The sequence below is a fragment of the Euphorbia lathyris genome, chromosome 4 (assembly GCF_963576675.1).
Source record: "Euphorbia lathyris chromosome 4, ddEupLath1.1, whole genome shotgun sequence".
NCBI classification, from domain to species: domain Eukaryota; kingdom Viridiplantae; phylum Streptophyta; class Magnoliopsida; order Malpighiales; family Euphorbiaceae; genus Euphorbia; species Euphorbia lathyris.
The window spans coordinates 38,076,156-38,094,305 of NC_088913.1; the positions used below are offsets into that span (position 1 = coordinate 38,076,156).

Below are 18,150 nucleotides of genomic sequence, written 5' to 3' on the forward strand. Positions count from 1 at the left end.
CTATATATATATATATTTATAAAGGGATTTAATTAAAACCTTATAAAATATACTCAAAACTTAAGTTCATAATATAGTCAAAGTACTAAACCAAAAACATAAAAACATATAATTTTGTATCCATTTCTGAGATCATCCCCTTATATTTCAATAATAATTCACAACATATACGAGACGTCTCTTAACATTGCATATCCTATATGGTCTTACCCAACACTTCGCTGCCATACCCAATAGGTCTTCAGACTGTGTACACATGCCATATTTCTCATTAAGTTCGAAACCACCAAACCGGACTACTCTTAATGGATACCAAACATTTTTATTCCATATATGTTTATGATTTGTTACTAATGAGTGATAAATGACTCACATATGAAGTGTAGATGACAAGATTCATGACTGTAAAGACAGTTTGATGAATTATTTCTCAAATTTAACCCAACTTGATAACGTTAGGGATAAAATTGCTCTTCACTGCCAATGTTAGGGGTAAAAGTGCACAATTTTAGACGTTAGAGGTAAAATTGCTCGTGGTCATAAATATTATAGGTATTTTTACAAATCATCAACTTATCAGTGTGCTGATACAACCAATCGAAATATATAAAGAATTATTCGAATTATGGGTGAATTAATTAACTAACGTTGAAAGTGAATGCATACATCTCCCTTAAAGCATTTAGGTCTACTATCTAGAATATGGAACCATTTAACATTCGATTGCAACATCATTCCTTTCACAATCCTAGTACTATTGGCATCAGTCGTCGCTTTACACTCCACATACACCTCCTTTAGTCGCGAATCAATCAAATTACTCGATCCTAATGCAGTACGAATCTTATCCGTTTTTTTATATTTTTTTAGCTTCGTAGCATCATAATGAGTATAAGGGGCCCATAATTGTCGGTCTCGTTTCTTAATCTGACATTGTTCTTCTATAACAACTTTTTCATTTACGCACAAGTCGCCCTTAGTGATAGACATATTGGGCTAGATGATAGAAGGAACGGAGTAGCTATTCATCTCGTTGTTTGTTACCCTCTTCTGTTTTAACCTGTCAACAAGGTTTTACTATATAGTATTACAATTCAAATGATAAAAAGATACACCAATTATATGCACCTCAACATTATCCGCGCTCGAACCCTATAAGGTGTGCACGTTATCCTCTAATATCTCAACATGAGACCGTAGATTGGAATCCTGTAAAATGTACACGTCTCTCTAATATGGAAACTTGAGCACCTAATTCAGGAAATCGAGTAGAGAAATTTGCATCCATCTTCGCAAATTGTCCTTTGGACCACTTCTAGTGCTCGAGTACCAACCTCATGATCTCAAAAATCGTACCAGGGGATGCCTGAGATGCCCGTGGAGAATCATCACGATCATCATCCCTACCATCTTGCTCCTTTCTCTCATCATCCCTGCCAACTCGCTCCTTAACCTCATCATTCTTGTTAGTTTGCTCTTTGGCCTTATCATCTCGGTCAACAATAAATCCCACAAGCTCGATGTGTCAATGAGCAACTTATACCAAGCAGTATTCGTCTCAGTGTCTTCCACAACAAGTATAAGTAATAATAATTATAAAAAGAATAATTATAAAAAGAAGAAATTTATAATATAGTATATTAAAACAATATTTGTGTCATTCAAAATTACTTCTATTAAGTTATTAATTTTAATTTTCTTATAATTATTATTAAACTTCTTAATAGTTTATATTAAAAAAACAAAAAGTTAGGGAGAAAGCGGCTCTCTATCACGTTTTGGACCTCCCGAAAGATAATAGGAAACATGTCATTATAATAAAGGACCGACAAAATGCCAATCCCTTAACACATTTAGTTTGGAAATAGACATTATTTTTGCCTTTTATTATCCGAATACCTTCCTCTCAAATTTGATCTAGCCAAATTGGGACTATTTGACTAATAATAATAATAATAATAATAATAATAATAATAATAATAATAATAATAGAAGCGGAAGCGTGGTCTTTGCTGCAAGCAATTAGGTGGGCTATTGAATCGGGTTATGAAAAAGTTCTATTTGAAACTGATTCACAGATATTGACAAAGGCGCTCCTGTCTGACAAAACGGATCAATCTGAATTTGGAGATATTGTCGCTCAATGCCAGACACTCATGTTCGCTAACAACGGATTTACTATCCAATTTATCAGAAGACAAGCAAATAGCTTTGCTTATGCCTTGACAAGAACGGCTTCTCAACATGCTAGTCCGTGTTTTTTTAATGATATCCCAAGTTTTATTCCTTGTTCTGTATTAAACTTTTGTCATTTTTTGGCCCATTAATGAAGCTTTATTTCAAAAAAATAATAATAATAATAATAAAGAAAACCCATAAATTGCATTAAAAAGTAATTTACTATCACACTTTTTAAGAATAAAAAAAATTATATTTATTTGAAAAATATAAGAAGATAAAAATATACAATATTTAAAAAAAAAAAAATTGCGCACAATACGCTTACGATAAGAAGAAGATAAAAATATACAATATAAAAACATAAAGAATCATTAGAACAAGTTCTCTTCATGGTATTGCTGTTGAATTCCAGAATCCTTCATTTGTTCTTCTACTAAATGCCCCCAAAAGTAAAGAGCTAACATACAAAAATGTTAATCCATAACTAAGAAAATAAATTGTCTAATATTGAGTATGTTTTCTACATTTCTGCTCCATGTTTCAGCTGGCTATTGTTAAGCCAAAGCATACCTACACTGCAGAAGACCATTACATATTTACAGTTTGTACATGTTCTTAATATTTCCCTCTTCAGCAATTAGTTAAAGCTGTGGTGAAGATCATGAGGTGTAAACTCTAACCACTACAAAATCATTTGCAAAAGGCTGCCTTAGGCGAAATATCTCCGATATAAGCACTATTGCCCAGATCCACGGAAATTAGCAAGCATCTATTTCATCAAAGTTTCAATAGTAGCATGAATGGAACTTGTCTCAACTGAACCCTGCTGCTGAAACAGTGACTGTGGCCCACTCCAGAGAGACCTTCGGTTGTCACCGGGGAAGAGAGTTTGGCACAAATTCAGAAGCAACGGGTTTTCTGAACGGAATTTCTCATACATTTTAGCCTTCTGCAGCCTTTCTTTGGATTCCTGCAACTCAAACCAGTCAGTTAGATAATCAAAATTCACAAACAGAATACACTATTTTACCTTGTGCATGTTACGGTGAACTTCAGCAGTTTCTTCCTCGATTACATCTCCTTTCTGAGTATGTGTCTGGAATACTGCACCTGTGTCCTCAGTCAAACCAAGCTGAGATTGCTGAATACGTTCTCCTGATCTATTACCAGTCTCTACATTTTCTGATGTTTCAGCCTTCCCTTTCTTTTGAATCTCTATCTCCATTTCATTATTCTCTTCCTCTTCCTCTTCCTCGTCATCCTCCTTATCTGGCTCCTCGTACTTTTCTTTTCCAGAACTATATTGCTGCTCAGTTTCCTCCAATTTTGTCTCCTCTCCTTCCACCTCAGCATCTGCTTCTTGATCTAATGATTCATCCATGTTTGATATCGAATCCTCACCACCAGGACTTTCTATAAGTAAAGATCCCTACAAGAAGATAGTAAAAGTATTTAATACCAGTTTTTTTTATAATCGCAGCACCATGTAGTACTTTATTTATAATGGGAAATTAAAAGATATTGCAAAGTGCAAGGGAACCACAGAGGTGCCAAACCTTTGTATTACTTAAGTATCAATTGAACAGTACAATTCAAATACAAGCATTACTACAACAACAACAAAGCCTTAGTCCCGAAATGATTCGGGGTCGGGCTAACATGAACTATCGTACGATACCGTGAAATCAAGTCGTGTCAGCGACATAAATTCTCTCCCTCCACTCTGTCTCCACTGTCATATTTTCCTCAATCCCCAATAAACTCATATCATTCTCAATCACTCACTACTCAGTTTGCTTGGCCCTTCCCATACCCCTCACCATTTTATCCCTCTACCACTCTTCAATCCTTCTAACCGGAGCATCAAGCACTTTTCTTCTTACATGGTCAAACCACCTTAGTCGATTTTCCCTCATTTTATTCTCAATAGATGTAACCCCTACTTTCGTCCTAATTATTTCATTCCCCACCTGATCCTTTCTCGTATGACCACATATCCATCGTAACATACGCATCTCCGCCACCGACATCTTATGAATGTGACAGTGTTTCACTGTCCAACATTCCGTACCATATAACAATGCAGGTCTAATTGCCGTGCGGTAGAATTTTCCCTTCAATCTATTAGGCATGCCGGGATCGCAAAGGAAACCCGTAGCACTCTTCCACTTCGACCAACCAGATTTAATGCTATGAGCAACATCTCCATCTGTTTGAATAATAGACCCTAAATAACGGAAGCAATTCGAGCCCTGGACAACCCTAAATACAAGCATTACTAAATAATAAAAATTCAAAGCATATAAACACACCTCTTGTTTCAAATCATGGGCAAGTTTGCTATCCATTACTCCACCTTTAGCAAGACGGGCATTCTCCTCACGCTCCCTTCTACGCCGCTTTAGAACACATATAGCACACAGACAATCGAATTTATGACGCCTTCTGCAAATTACAAGTATCTATGTAACTCAAAACTAAGGAAATTCATAATTATCATATGAGAATATAACATCTTGTGTGACAACATATTATGTTCTAACATGAACAGCAAGCTAAAAACAGCCACATCATATCCATTTTCTCATTATAATTCAAACCCCATCACAAAAGACAGGTTTCGTGTATCTTTAGAATGAAGCTGATTTCATCCAAATTTTGTAAGACAAGATTTTAAGCAAGTGATTTGCAAGTTTGGAAAAAAAAGAAACATATCCCACAGTAGTTAAATTGAGCCTAATAACAATAGTATAGCAGAAGGATTGAGAGAAAAATAACAAAAAAATTATCATCATATGCTAATTATATGTCCATGCATTATTTATTGCAAGAATTATCTATTGCAAGAATTATCTGATGCAGCATTATTACCATAGAAACCAAGATGACATCTAAAAGTTGGATACTCAAAATCTAAGCATCACAATTGATACAAAAGATCTTTCACAGTGAAGCAAAGAAACTGAAAATAACTTCTAATATATGCTATGAGCTAATAAAAAATGAAAAGCCTGCAGAGATGTACCCATGACCCTTTTTCTTCTTCTGCTTTAATTGACTACTTTTACCATGACCCTGACCAGAAGCTCCTGCATCATCCCCTTGAGTGCCTTCACCACCTGGAAGAATACAGAAGTTCATAAGACTGGCATTGATTGGGGGGAAATGGAACTTTGAAACAATGGATTCCTGCATCCTTTTGGATTGATGAGACCCAAATCTTAAAACAAGAAACAGATATTTGACTAAACAATGTAACTCATAAAAACCCATGAAACAAGAATGTGCATCAAACTACAAGCAACTGTGATCGCCAAAAGGTTAGGACCTGAAGTTGAAGAAACTAGAAAGAGGGAATTAGGTTTTCCGATTGAAGCAGACTGATATTTTTTTTAATTAAGAAGAGTTAGTTTGGTGGCAGCAAACACATCCCAGTTGCAGGGATTTTAAGACAATAGAAATATATTTGATTATTTAAATGGCTAAAAATGTAAATAACTCGATTAAGGCTGGGTAAGAGCATGAGTTGAGAATCAAATGCATATCAAATGGCTCAGATTTAGGTTGAAAACTGACTTAAGTGAATAATAGAAGAGGCACAATAGCATTAGATTTAGAGATAAAGAATGCCAAGGAGAAAGAACGAATGCAATTCTCACACAAGAAAAGAATAGACAGGATCCTTAAGGTAATTAATCGTAATGTTACATTGGTAAACTGTAGAGCCGTTACAGTAACGGAGCCCAGTGAGATGTCATTCCATCATATTCCAACATGTCACATACAATGAATTGTAAGACTGATAATTAAATCGATAGTTATCATATAACTAAAGCCAACCGATCTCAATGAAACCATTAGTACATCTAGCACCCCAGACAAAAAAAACCCAATACAGAGGAAAACACACAAAAATAGACATGTTTCTAGCAGCAATTGAAACTACCTAACTGATATAATAAATCATTAACATAAAAATAATATTAGACCAGCTGCAAATGAAAACAATTATTGTAAACACCTAATAGAAGTTTCTTCTCTAGCTATGCAAGGGGCAAAATTTTTTATGGATTGCATGCACTGACCACATTTAACACTGAAAATAAGGATGCACAAGCAAAGGAAGATATCCACCTATATCAGTGCCATCACAAACATGAAATAGAAACGATGGACTCTTCAACACACGGCAAAATAAAAAAAAAGAGGGTAAAAACCACATAAAACAGGAGAACGGAAAGTAAGGAGAAATAATTAAAATAACTATAGCTGCCCATAATAGAGCTTGTTTGAGATAAGGGCGGCCCGGTCGCATTACGCGTCCCCGCTGAGCGAGGGTCCGGGGAGGGGTCCCACCACAAGGGTGTATTGGGGGCAAGCCTTCCCTTGCCAATTTAATTGGCAAGAGGCCGCTCCTAAGACTCGAACCCGTGACCTCTGGTCACACGACAACAACGTTTTACCGTTGCGCCAAGGCTCGCCCTCTTTGTTTGAGATAAGGAATTAACAAAAATGGGAAAATTAAGTATTCATATGGCATGTAACCTTTTTGTACATAATCCGAATAAAAACAACATTGATCTCTATAAACATAGTGAAAAGGCCTGGTTCATCACTGCACCTCAAATTGTGATGCATAACAAAAAGAACAATATAATTATGTTAAATAACATGCGAATAAGAAAAGTTCAGGACAAAATACAAATTTAGAGAAAGAACAGAATCATAAAACCTCACCACTGGAACCTCTTGATTGTTCAGTGAACAAACCCGCTGCTGTCCAATACTTCATGAAATTCTTCTTCACCCTCCTCATGAGATCCAATATATAGTCACCCTTATTGTTGTACTTATAGCAGTTGTCCCAAATAAACTGAACATCCTTATACACATCCACCGAATTCATATATTTATCACCTTTTTCAAGATTGCTGCATACTGTTCCAAAGTCCATTGGTGTATGAATGACATCAAAATAATCCTGGTTTCAGAATCCAAAAGAAGCGGAGAAGAAGAAGACGTTATATATATATATATATTCAGATAGAAAACAAGAAGAATGAAAATCATATTCCAAGGAATGTATGGGGTCAGTAATTATATAGAAAAACTGTAGAGGAAAATGCATTTGCAACCATCCATCCGAAGATTATGACTCCTAGTGGATGTCATAATTTTTGCAAGAGCGATTAAATTTTTAAAAATTCACTTCTGGAAGCCTAAACATGAAAACTTCTAAAGCCACCAAATAGTGAGGGAGAAGAAAGAAAACTGTAGATACATAGGTGGGGCCACAAATCTAACTACAAAATGCATCTTTTGGCAGCAGCTATATATACTTACAGGTATTCCCAGAGCTTCAGGATTCACAGGGACATTAAAAGGTTCAGCTGCATCCATTTTCATTACCTTCTTAATCACCTGAAGATTTAACAGAATCATGAAACAGTAAGAAACATAGCATATTGAATTTAAACTACAACTCCAATGGCATTGACTTGCATATTTGATAGTAAAAAAGCACAGTTTAATTTGGAACATACCGACAAGGAAGAATCTAACTCTTGCTTATTATATTGAGATTCCTGAGGAGGTGTCCTCGGTTCTTTTTGTTGTAAAATCTCATCCTGTGCCATCACTGTATTGCTGCACTTTTCAACAGTTGAACCACCCAAAACTTTGGAAGACTTGATCTTTATACTACCAGGTTTCTTTGACCCAGTCCCAAAAACTCCAGCTTTAACTTCAGACGCTGAGTTGCCAGTATCTTCCATTTTATCAATGGCCACACCTTGCTTCTCCAAACCCATCTGCAGGCTACTTTTATCAGTATCACTCTGTGATTCCAACGGCTTTGACGTCTTGAGCTTAACCTTAACACGGCCAATTGACTTCTCAGCCGTCTTATCGATTAAACCATCAGGCTTGATACTTGCAAGATTCAGTGGTTGGTCTGTACCAGTCGAAGAAGGCGTATCAACCTCCATTACAGATTCATATTGTTGTTCTTTGTTCTTATCCTTATCCTCATCCTCATCCTCATTTTCATTATCATCATCATAATCATCATTGTTATTATTATCATCTCCATCATCATACTCATCTGCACCAGAATCATCTTCCCTTTCTAAATTGACTAATTTTACAGCTGCCTCTTCTGTGACGGCGGCATTAGGGCCCCCCTTTTTCTTGCCTTTCTTGTTTCGTCTTTTTCGCTTCATTGTGTAAGCTAAACAAAGGAAAGATAAAAGCTTCAGCAGGTGATCAGTATCAATTAAGCCCTTGTTAGGGAGGGAGTTAATGGGAGTAATGGAAGGTTAAATATCACATTAACCTTGTTTGAGAGTTTTTTTGGAGAGTAAATGAAGGTTAATAGAAGTGAAACGTTTACTTCGTAAACTCCAAACTCTAACCTCCAAATTGGGGGTAATGGAAGTAATGTAAGCCCTTGTTTGGGAGGAAGTTAATGGAGGTAAGTGGGAGTAATGGAAGCTTAAATATCACGTTAACCTTGTTTGGGAGTTGTTTTTGGAGAGTACAGGAAGGTTAATGGAAGTTAAATGTTTACTTCCATTAACCTTCCTTTCCTTGTATATTTTAACTCCCAAATGAAGTTCATTTACATTCTATAAACTCCCAAATAAGGTTAATTTTTAACTTTTATTTCCATCACTTCCATTACCTCTTTTTAACTCTCACCCCCATTAAGCTCTAAACTCTCAAACAGAGGCTAAAGTTCATTAATTTTTTTTTTTTTTTTATCTCTGAGTAAATTTAACATTCCTTAAACTACTAAAGGGAGTTAAATTTCAACTCCCAAAGAAGGTAATTTTAAACGTCCATTTCCATTACCTCTTTTAACCCTCACAGCCAGTAACCTCTAAACTCCCAAACAAAGGCAAGAGTAATTTCCAACCCCATTGCCTCGACTTAAAAGACAAAGTGAGAGAAATATGCATTAACATAAAATCTAACACTTCAACAATGAAACTAAGAAAAGATCAAGGTTTCAAAGCAGTGTTATAAATCTAAAATTGAAATTGCAACGATTTGAAAGAAACCCTTAATCAGGACAGCAATTAATCTTAACTGCTCCAAAACCCTATAGAATCAACGGGAAAACCCAGGGAATTTCTGTTTTTTTTAAAAGAAATTAGAGAAAGAAAAAGGAGTGGCAAGGATAAATAGCGGCTTACCTTTTAATTTTGAAAAGGATAAATCGGAGCTAACAACGTTAGATGATTTGAGTTTTGAGAGAGGGAAGTTTTTGGTGTTTCGGATTTGAAGGTTTTAGTATTTTCTTTTTTCCATGTGGATCACGATATTTAATGCCATACGACACTAACCCCGAAACGGCGTCGCTCCAACAATTTGTGATAATAAAAAGGATAAGATACCAACGAAAGCCAAGTCTCCTTCTTAACATGTGGATCTGTCACCGTTCGCGGGGAGAGTTCAGGGCCGTCTCCAAAATTTTGGAGATGTTAGGCACATTGTGTACTTTTTTTTCATATCTAAAATTAATATTATTTTAAAAATAATAAATATTAAATAGTAAAACCAATGTATTATTAACTATAATTCAAGTCATATAATTTATCTATACTATATATAATAGTGGAAGCAGAGAGAAATTAGGAGAAGTGTTTTAGAGGTCTTTTTAATGAGTTGTCAACGTAGTAAAAATCAAAATTAAAAAAATTTAATTAATTAAAAATAATATATTTATATTTATAATATATTAAACAATTACTAGCTCATTAATTAAAATAATAAAAGAAAGTAAGAGTTACAGGAATATGAAAAAACACAAAGCAAAGGAAATCCAAAAGTCACAAATAAACTTCTATATAAAGCATGATAGATAGTATTCCACTATTATATTCATTGGCTATGATAGACTATATTATATTTCTGAGGGTAATTATTCGATTTTTTCCATGTGTTATAATTATTTTGTTCTCAATTGTGTTGTTGTTTTATTTTTTATTAAACAATAGTTATAGTTTCATATTTCAAATTCATTTCGTCTATTATCCAGGTTCTATACCTCTCGCTACCTTATCCATATTTTTTTTATTTGTCGTTTTTTTTCAAATTGATATCTCCAATTGAAGAAATTCGATAGAAATAGAAGATGCATGGACAACTAAAACTGGAAAACACAAAAGTGCCAAAAATTACAAGAAATTCTTATGTTTCTCAAGCCAATTATTCGATACATTGAAAGAATGAAGAACAAATTGATTGAATGTCTTGATTAGATATTACGAGATGAAAATAGGAGAAATCATCACCTTAAGCTGATTTAATTGGATATATTGGGTTATTATAGCATAATTAATTGAATCTGAATACTTGGTGATCATGAAATTTCATCAAGCAAAATGCTTATCATCAAGATGAATTTGTGATTAATTGTTATGAATTTTATTTTTTTATATGTAACATATTGAATTGATAAAGTTTCTTCATGTGCAGTATTAGAAAAATATTGATCGTAATAGTTTATAGTATAATATATTGATGTTGCTTCCATTTTAACATAGATTGTAATTCTTTTGTATCGTAGATATAATATTTAATTTTAATTTTAATTATAATTTAATTCAATTTTTGCTTAACATAGATTGTAATTCTTTTGTATCGTAAATATAATATTTAATTTTAATTGTAGTTTAATTCAATTTTTAGTTTTTCATTATATTCTAATATATTTCTTAATTAATCTACTATTTTATTATTATTGTTTCACAGAATCTCAGTCATAAAAAAATATAAAAAATGTATTAAAATTATTAAAAAGTATAAATCATTGAATTTTGTAAAATAAATAAATCATTCACCTTTAATTAAAATTCTATAAAAAAATTATTCAATTATTTTCATAATTAATTTAATTTAATTTGAATTATTAATAAAAAATATATATTAATTTTAAATATACATGATATAAAAAAAATTTCATACATGATATAAAATTACTTAAAGGTAAATATGTCAATTTATTTATTTATCTAAATTATATAAAAGTTGCATATCCCGTGCATCGCACGAGTTTTTGACTAGTAATAATATAAAGCTAAGAAATTTTTTTTTTTTGTTTTTGTATATGTAAAATCGAGTTTTCTTTTATATATATAAAATCAAGTTTCTTCTCACCAGTCATGAGAGAAGCAAACAGATGATAAAATATTAATTTCTGAAAATCAATATTGGACGGCTGAACTCGAACCTAATCGTAAGATTCTATGGAAAGAAAAAGAAGAATTTATCTTGGTGATTAAAGATTGGTTGAGTCGCGTTTTATTATGAATTAATCGGATTTGTATTTTTTGTATTTATTTATTTTTTATTAAATAAAGTATTATATAAATACCATTAATATATGAATTATACTATATAAAAATAATAATATAAAATATTTAGGATATAAAAACATACATATTGATAACATTGTGATATTATCCCAAGGATCAAAAGAGATATTTGTCTAAGAATGCCATGTGTTGGTCACCTGATACGAGAATACCACGGCGTATTGAAATAAAGAGATCCGACGGGCGGATCACCAATATCATAAGGAAACGATTTTATCAAGACTTCATCAAAATTAAGTGAAATTTCATCAATTTGAATAATTTATGGTCCAAATGTGACCAAATACTAAATTAGTGGTCAAATATTAAAATTTTAAATAAATCAGAGTCTAAATAATATTTTACACCAAATTACAAATTGTAATTCATAAGTTATTTTGTCTTGTAATTTATAAAAAATAAAAAATTTAAAAATCACTATAGTAACAAAAATAATAGTTTATATATTATTTCCAACAGTTTTGATCACATGCACCTTAATGAGTATGTAGAATCTCCAACAGTTTTGATCACATGCACCTTAATAGGCTTATTAGAATCCTAAGGTGGAGATTCAAAGCATCATGAGGCTTAGATTTAATAAGCTTATATCTAACGGTGAATGAGCAAATTGAGTGAAAGAAAGAAAAAAAAAAGAGAAAATGTGAAAAAAAATGATGATCCAAGAAATCGTCAAAATTGAGTGAAATTTCATCAATTTAAATAGTTTATGGTCTAAATGTGACCAAATAATAAATTATTGGCCAAATATTAAAATTTTAAATAAATCACACTAAATAATAAATTAGTGACCAAAATATTGAAATTTTAAATAAATCAGATCAAATAATAAATTAGTGGTTATATTAAAATTTTAAATAAATCAGACCAAATTACAAATTGTAATTCATAAGTGAATTTCGTCTTGTAATTTATAAAAAATAAAAAATTTAAAAATCACTACAATAACAAAATAATAGTTTATACATTGTTTCCAAATATATATATAAAAAAAATTCAAGAAAAATGTGAACAAAAAAATGCTAATCCAAGAAATCAAACTCTCACCCTTACAAATACATCTATTATGCCTTTATCATTTAGTCTAGCACTATTTTTTGTTATAAATCTAAGTCCATATACTTTGTAACCATAGGAATCCTAATAATTGTCAAATTTGAAAGAAATTCTGATCGGAGGCCCCCATAAATCGGAGGTCCTAGGCGGCCGCCTATGCGGCCTCCCCCTAGAGCCGACCCTGGGAGAGTCATCGCCGTCGAGGAAGCAGCGGCGGCCATGGACGGAGCGAGCTCTTTTAGGTTTCAGACTCGAGAAGGCTAAGAAGAGAGACGAAGAAAGGAGATGGAGATCGAGAAGATGAAGGAGAGATTGTGGCTGCTGGAACAAATGAAAAGGTAAAACCGTAGACTTTTGGTACTTTATCCCTAATAAAAAAAACTTGGGATGACAATATGTACGAATTTTAGGCTATGTTCTTTATCGCTGAAAAAAACTGAATTGAACTAAATTGAACTGAATTGAATTTAACTGAATGCTGCCGAACTTAACAATAATGATGATATTAGACTTTAAAATAATTTTAATGATAATATTGGACATTAATAAGCTTATAATAATAATAATAATAATGGTTCTAATAATAATAATAGTAACAATAGTAAATAAATATATTAGTACTAAAGATAAAACTAAATTGAATATCAAATAAAAGCTCGGCTCGATAAAAGTCTATGAAATTAAATAAAAATGGGTCTAATTTAAATTAAAAATACAAATTACATACAAACACAAATTTACATACAATTTAAAACCTATGAAATTAAATACAAATTTTCATATGAATACAAACTCTTAACTTTTTATTACAATTATGGGGTAATGTGCAAAAAATACTCCTAACATTTTGGGTCAGGAGTAATTTTACCTCTAACGTCTAAAATTGTGCAATTTTATTCCTAACATTGATAAATTGAGTAAATTTGAGAAATAATTCATTAAATTATCTTCTCAGTCATGAATCTTGTCATCTACACATCACATGTGCATCATTAAGCGATGTATACTTTAATAAACTACCATTTCTTGACTTTTATCTAATTTATAGATAATGATAAAATATAGATAAATAATAATAATAATTATAATAATAAATTATATATAAATAATTATGATTATAATAAATAATGATAAATTACTGAATGCTGAAATTGGATGCTGAAACTAAATGCTGAACTGAACTAAATTGAACTGAAATGAACTAATTGTTACTGAAATTAAGTAATAAAGAACATGACCTTACAAGTATTCACTACTACTTAATTCTAATGGGGCAGTAAAGAGTTTGAAATAGGAATGAGATTTAAAAAACAATACTCACGAGAGGTATGAGACGAGAATTAGAATACCCTTAATATCCGTTACTCGTTACATGTACTATATTTGCTAATTTATATGTTTGATCTCTTGAAGTTTAATGAATTCGACCAAAAAAAATGAAAAAAATGATGAGTTTTAATATTTAATATTTGATGATTTATATTTAGAATTTTAAAAGAGACACAAGGTTACGTTTTCTCTAGTCCTTGCGTTTGACAAGGTTTCGTTTTCTCTAGTCCTTGCGTTTGACAAGGTTTCGTCTCCTTTTGCTGATCGCCGCCGCCAACAGTTGCTTCACCACCGTTCTATTTTGCTTCTGGTACCCTATCTCCTTATTGCCCCACCCTCACTCATGGACGATTTAACAAGATATGGTGCCCAGCTTACCCTCGAGGATGAAAGCTCTTCAGGACTGATCCTATCAACCGAAGACGTTGCTGTTCGTTCTGCTGCACCAACCTGGAGCCTTCTAGGTCGATTCCTTACGGATAGAAGCTTCAAGGTCCCAGTTATGAAAAACACACTGACAGACCTATGGAACCCTTCAAAAGGCTTGTATATTGAAGAGATGGGAATAAATCTTTTCCGCTTTGACTTCTTCCACCCGCTAAAACGCGACCGCGTGATCAAAGGGGGGCCTGGACCTTTGAGCAGCTCTTGCTGATAACTCGGAAACTTGAAACTGGAGATAACCCGATGGACCTAGCCCTTGATTAGTCAGATTTTTGGGTTCAAATACATGACCTCCCATATGGTTTCATGTCAAAGAAGGTTGCTATTGGTATTGGAAATTTTATTGGAATCTTTGTGGAATCTGATCCTCATAACTTCAATGGTATATGACGCCTCTTTCTGCGCATTAGAGTTACGCTGAATGTGTCTCTCTCGCTAAAGCGGAAAATGAAGATTAGCATGGTTGGGGGTGTTGTCTCCTAGATCAACTTCAAATACGAGCGTTTGCCCCAGTTTTGTTTTTACCGTGGCCGCATTGGTCACCCGGATAAGTATTGTCCTGCATTACTAGAGGTAACTGATCCTGACAAAGTTGATAAGGCCTACGACCCCTGGCTCCGTACACCTGTTCGTCGGGGCCCCTCCATGCCTCAATCCAAGTGGCTGCTGAACTCTCTTCCTGTTACTACTTCAGAACCAGGTGCTACTTCAACAACGGCTACCCCCAGACAGTAATACCTCAATCAGCAGTGGGACCAGACAACAACGGTCCGATGAACCAGGAAAAAGTTTGCACAGACAAGGGCGGCTTGGGTCCAGATTCAGATGATGGTTTGGAGGTGATAAATGCCAAACGAAGGCGTCATGATCTGTCAGCATAGGCTCAGTGGGAGCACAAGGGGAACAGACTAGTGATTATCAAAATTCGGTGGGACCTGATGCTCAAGCCCTCCCTGGCCAATGAGTACGCTTAGTTGGAACTGTCGGGGCATTGGCAACCCCCGTACGGTTCGTATGTTAATGGACTTAGTGTCCAAATTTCAGCCTGATTTTATTTTCTTAATGGAAGTTAAATTTAAGCGAGCAAAAGTTGAATTAATAAAGCGGAAAATTTCTTATAGAGGTCTATTTTTTTATGATCCCGTTAATAATGGAGGTGGCTTAACTCTTCTTTGGAAAACGGCTAACGTGGTCCATTTGCTTGGTTTCTCTAATAATTTTATTGATGCTTATGTCAATTTACAAGGTTTGTCGGAGTATCGATTAACCGGTTTTTACGGGTTTCCTGAGCGGAATCGACGGGCGGCTTCTTGGCTGACTCTTAAACAGCTGGCTTCTGCTCATAGAGGAGATTGGGTTGTGCTTGGGGATTTTAATGATATGCTTTCTCAGGCTGAGAAACGGGGGAGCCATAGACATCCTCCCTCTCTTCTTCGTGGCTTTGGAGAAACTATCACGGCTTGTGGTCTTTTTGAGGTTCAGATGCTCGGTTATCCGTTTACATGGGAGAAAAGTAGGGGTTCCGATGGCTTCATAGAAGAGAAATTGGACCGGGTAATGGCAAATTCGGATTGGCTTGGTCTGTTCCCGGGGGCACAGGTGCGCAATGAGGAAGCTCACTGCTCTGACCACAACGCTTTAGTGCTTTACTTATCCTGTCCGCAGCGCTCTAGGCCTCGTTATTTCTGATTTGAAAATGTTTGGCTCGTTGATGAGGGGTATCAATAGAAAATAAAAGAGGCGTGGAACTCTTATACTGGTACTGATCTGATACATCGACAGACCGTGTGTGGGGAGGCGCTGTTTGCTTGGGGTGAAGACCTTCGAAGGAAGTTCAGAAATCAGGACCGCCGCTCTCAACATGAGCTTATGGCTATTCGTAAAAGGTATGACGCTATGCTGCTTCAACAGGAATTGTACTGGCAGCAGAGAGCAAAAAAGCAATGGCTTGAGGCTGGAGATGTCAACTCAAAATTCTTCCATTCTTCCAGAGTATGGGTGGGTTGGCATAATGGCATGAAACCTCTAATTGTGAATTATTTTCATGATTTGTTTACTTCCAAGGGATGCGACGCTGAACCTGTGGTCTGCCATGTTAAATCGTGTGTCTCGGTTGTGCAGAATGATCGGTTAAATCGGCCCTTCATGGCTGAGGAAATTAAAACGTCCATTTTTTCCATGCATCCGAATAAAAGCCCAGGTCCAGATGGGTTCAATCCATGTTTTTACCAGAAAAATTAGAGCATTGTTGGGGCGGAAGTCATAAAATCTTGTCTGTATTGGCTGAACTCAGGTGTGCTTCCTGACGATTTGCATGATACATCTCTAGTCATTATTACTAAGAAGAACTCCCCTAAGTATGTATCTGATCTTTACCCTATTGCTCTCTGTAATGTTATCTATAAAATCTTATCAAAAGCAATTGCCAACAGACTGAAGGAAGTCATCTGTAATATAATTTCCCCCACCCAAAGTGCTTTTATCCCAGGCAGGCTCATCTTTGACAACATTATGTTAGACTTTGAGGTGAATCATTACCTAAGGAGGAAGACACATGGCAAAGTAAGCTATGCGGCTCTCAAGCTTGACATGGCAAAAGCCTATGATTGTGTAGAATTGGATTTCCTTAAGAGTATGATGACACGTATGGGGTTTGCAGAAAGATGGGTTGATCTGGTAATGGAGTGTGTCATAAAACCGAGATATCATGTTGTCAATGGGTCCCAATCGTTTGACATTATTATCCCTCAACGGGGTCTGAGACAGGGAGACCCTATTTCTCCTTACCTGTTTCTTATATGTGCTGAAGGTCTGTCAGCTTCCCTGTCTGCACTTGAGGATCGAGGTGAAATTCATGGCTGTAAGATTGCTAGAGATGCCCCCATCTCCCATTTACTGTTTGCAGATGATTGTTACCTCTTTTTTTTTAAAGCAAATGGGTGCGAGAGTCAGAACATTAATGAGTGCCTTGTACGGTATGAGAGGGCTTCTGGTCAACAGATTAATTTTACAAAATCTTCTCTATCGTTCAGCGCCAATTGCCCAACCCCAACTCAGTGTTCTGTCAGTGTGGTTCTTGGGGTTTCAGTTGAACCTTGTGCATGGAAATACCTGGGATTACCATGTGTTATCAGTAGGAGCAGGGCTGCAGTTTTCGGCTATGTACGAGATATGGTTGCAAATAGACTGAAGGGATGGAAAGCGAAGTTCTTATCTCGTGCATGCAAGGAGGTAATGCTCAAATCTGTTATCCAGGCTCTTCCTTCGTATATCATGAGTCTATTTCTCCTTCCTAAAATGCTGTGTTCCGACCTTGAAAAAATGACGAATTCATTTTGGTGGGGTTCGGTTGGGTTGGAAAACAGAGGAGTGCACTGGAAGTCCTGGGAAAACCTCTGTGCACCAAAGAAATTCGGTGGAATGGGCTTCCGTCGGCTTCATCAGTTTAACATAGCCTTGTCGGCAAATCAGGGTTGGAGGCTCTTAAAACATCTGGAATCCTTGGTGGCACGTGTTTATAGAGCCAGATATTATCCCCATTCTGAGTTTACCACGGCTGTTCTATCTCATAATCCCAGTTTCATCTGGCGTAGTATCATGGTTGCCAAGGAGCTTGTTGTCTCAAAAGCTCGGTGGGTTGTTGGTTCTGGCTTGGATACAAACATCTAGGAAGATCCCTGGTTGCCTGACAGTAAAGCCCCTTTTGTTGAGAGTGTGCAGTTAGATGGAATGGAGATTCAGACAGTCGTAGATCTTCGGG

General features: G+C 35.0%; 1 protein-coding gene across 1 annotated transcript; it reads right to left on the reverse strand.

Annotated features, from left to right (window-relative positions):
- Positions 1 to 2,644: 2,644 nt before the first annotated feature.
- LOC136226382 (SWR1 complex bromodomain subunit bdf1) lies at positions 2,645 to 9,534 on the reverse strand. Its single transcript, XM_066014836.1, has 8 exons — positions 9,378 to 9,534; positions 7,725 to 8,410; positions 7,525 to 7,602; positions 6,919 to 7,162; positions 5,207 to 5,300; positions 4,494 to 4,626; positions 3,212 to 3,610; positions 2,645 to 3,151 (listed from the first exon to the last, which is right to left on the reverse strand). The coding sequence occupies exons 2-8, from the start codon at positions 8,400 to 8,402 to the stop codon at positions 2,951 to 2,953; spliced, it is 1,827 nt and encodes a 608-aa protein (XP_065870908.1). The 5' UTR covers positions 8,403 to 8,410; positions 9,378 to 9,534; the 3' UTR covers positions 2,645 to 2,950.
- Between the last annotated feature and the right edge of the window lie 8,616 nt (positions 9,535 to 18,150).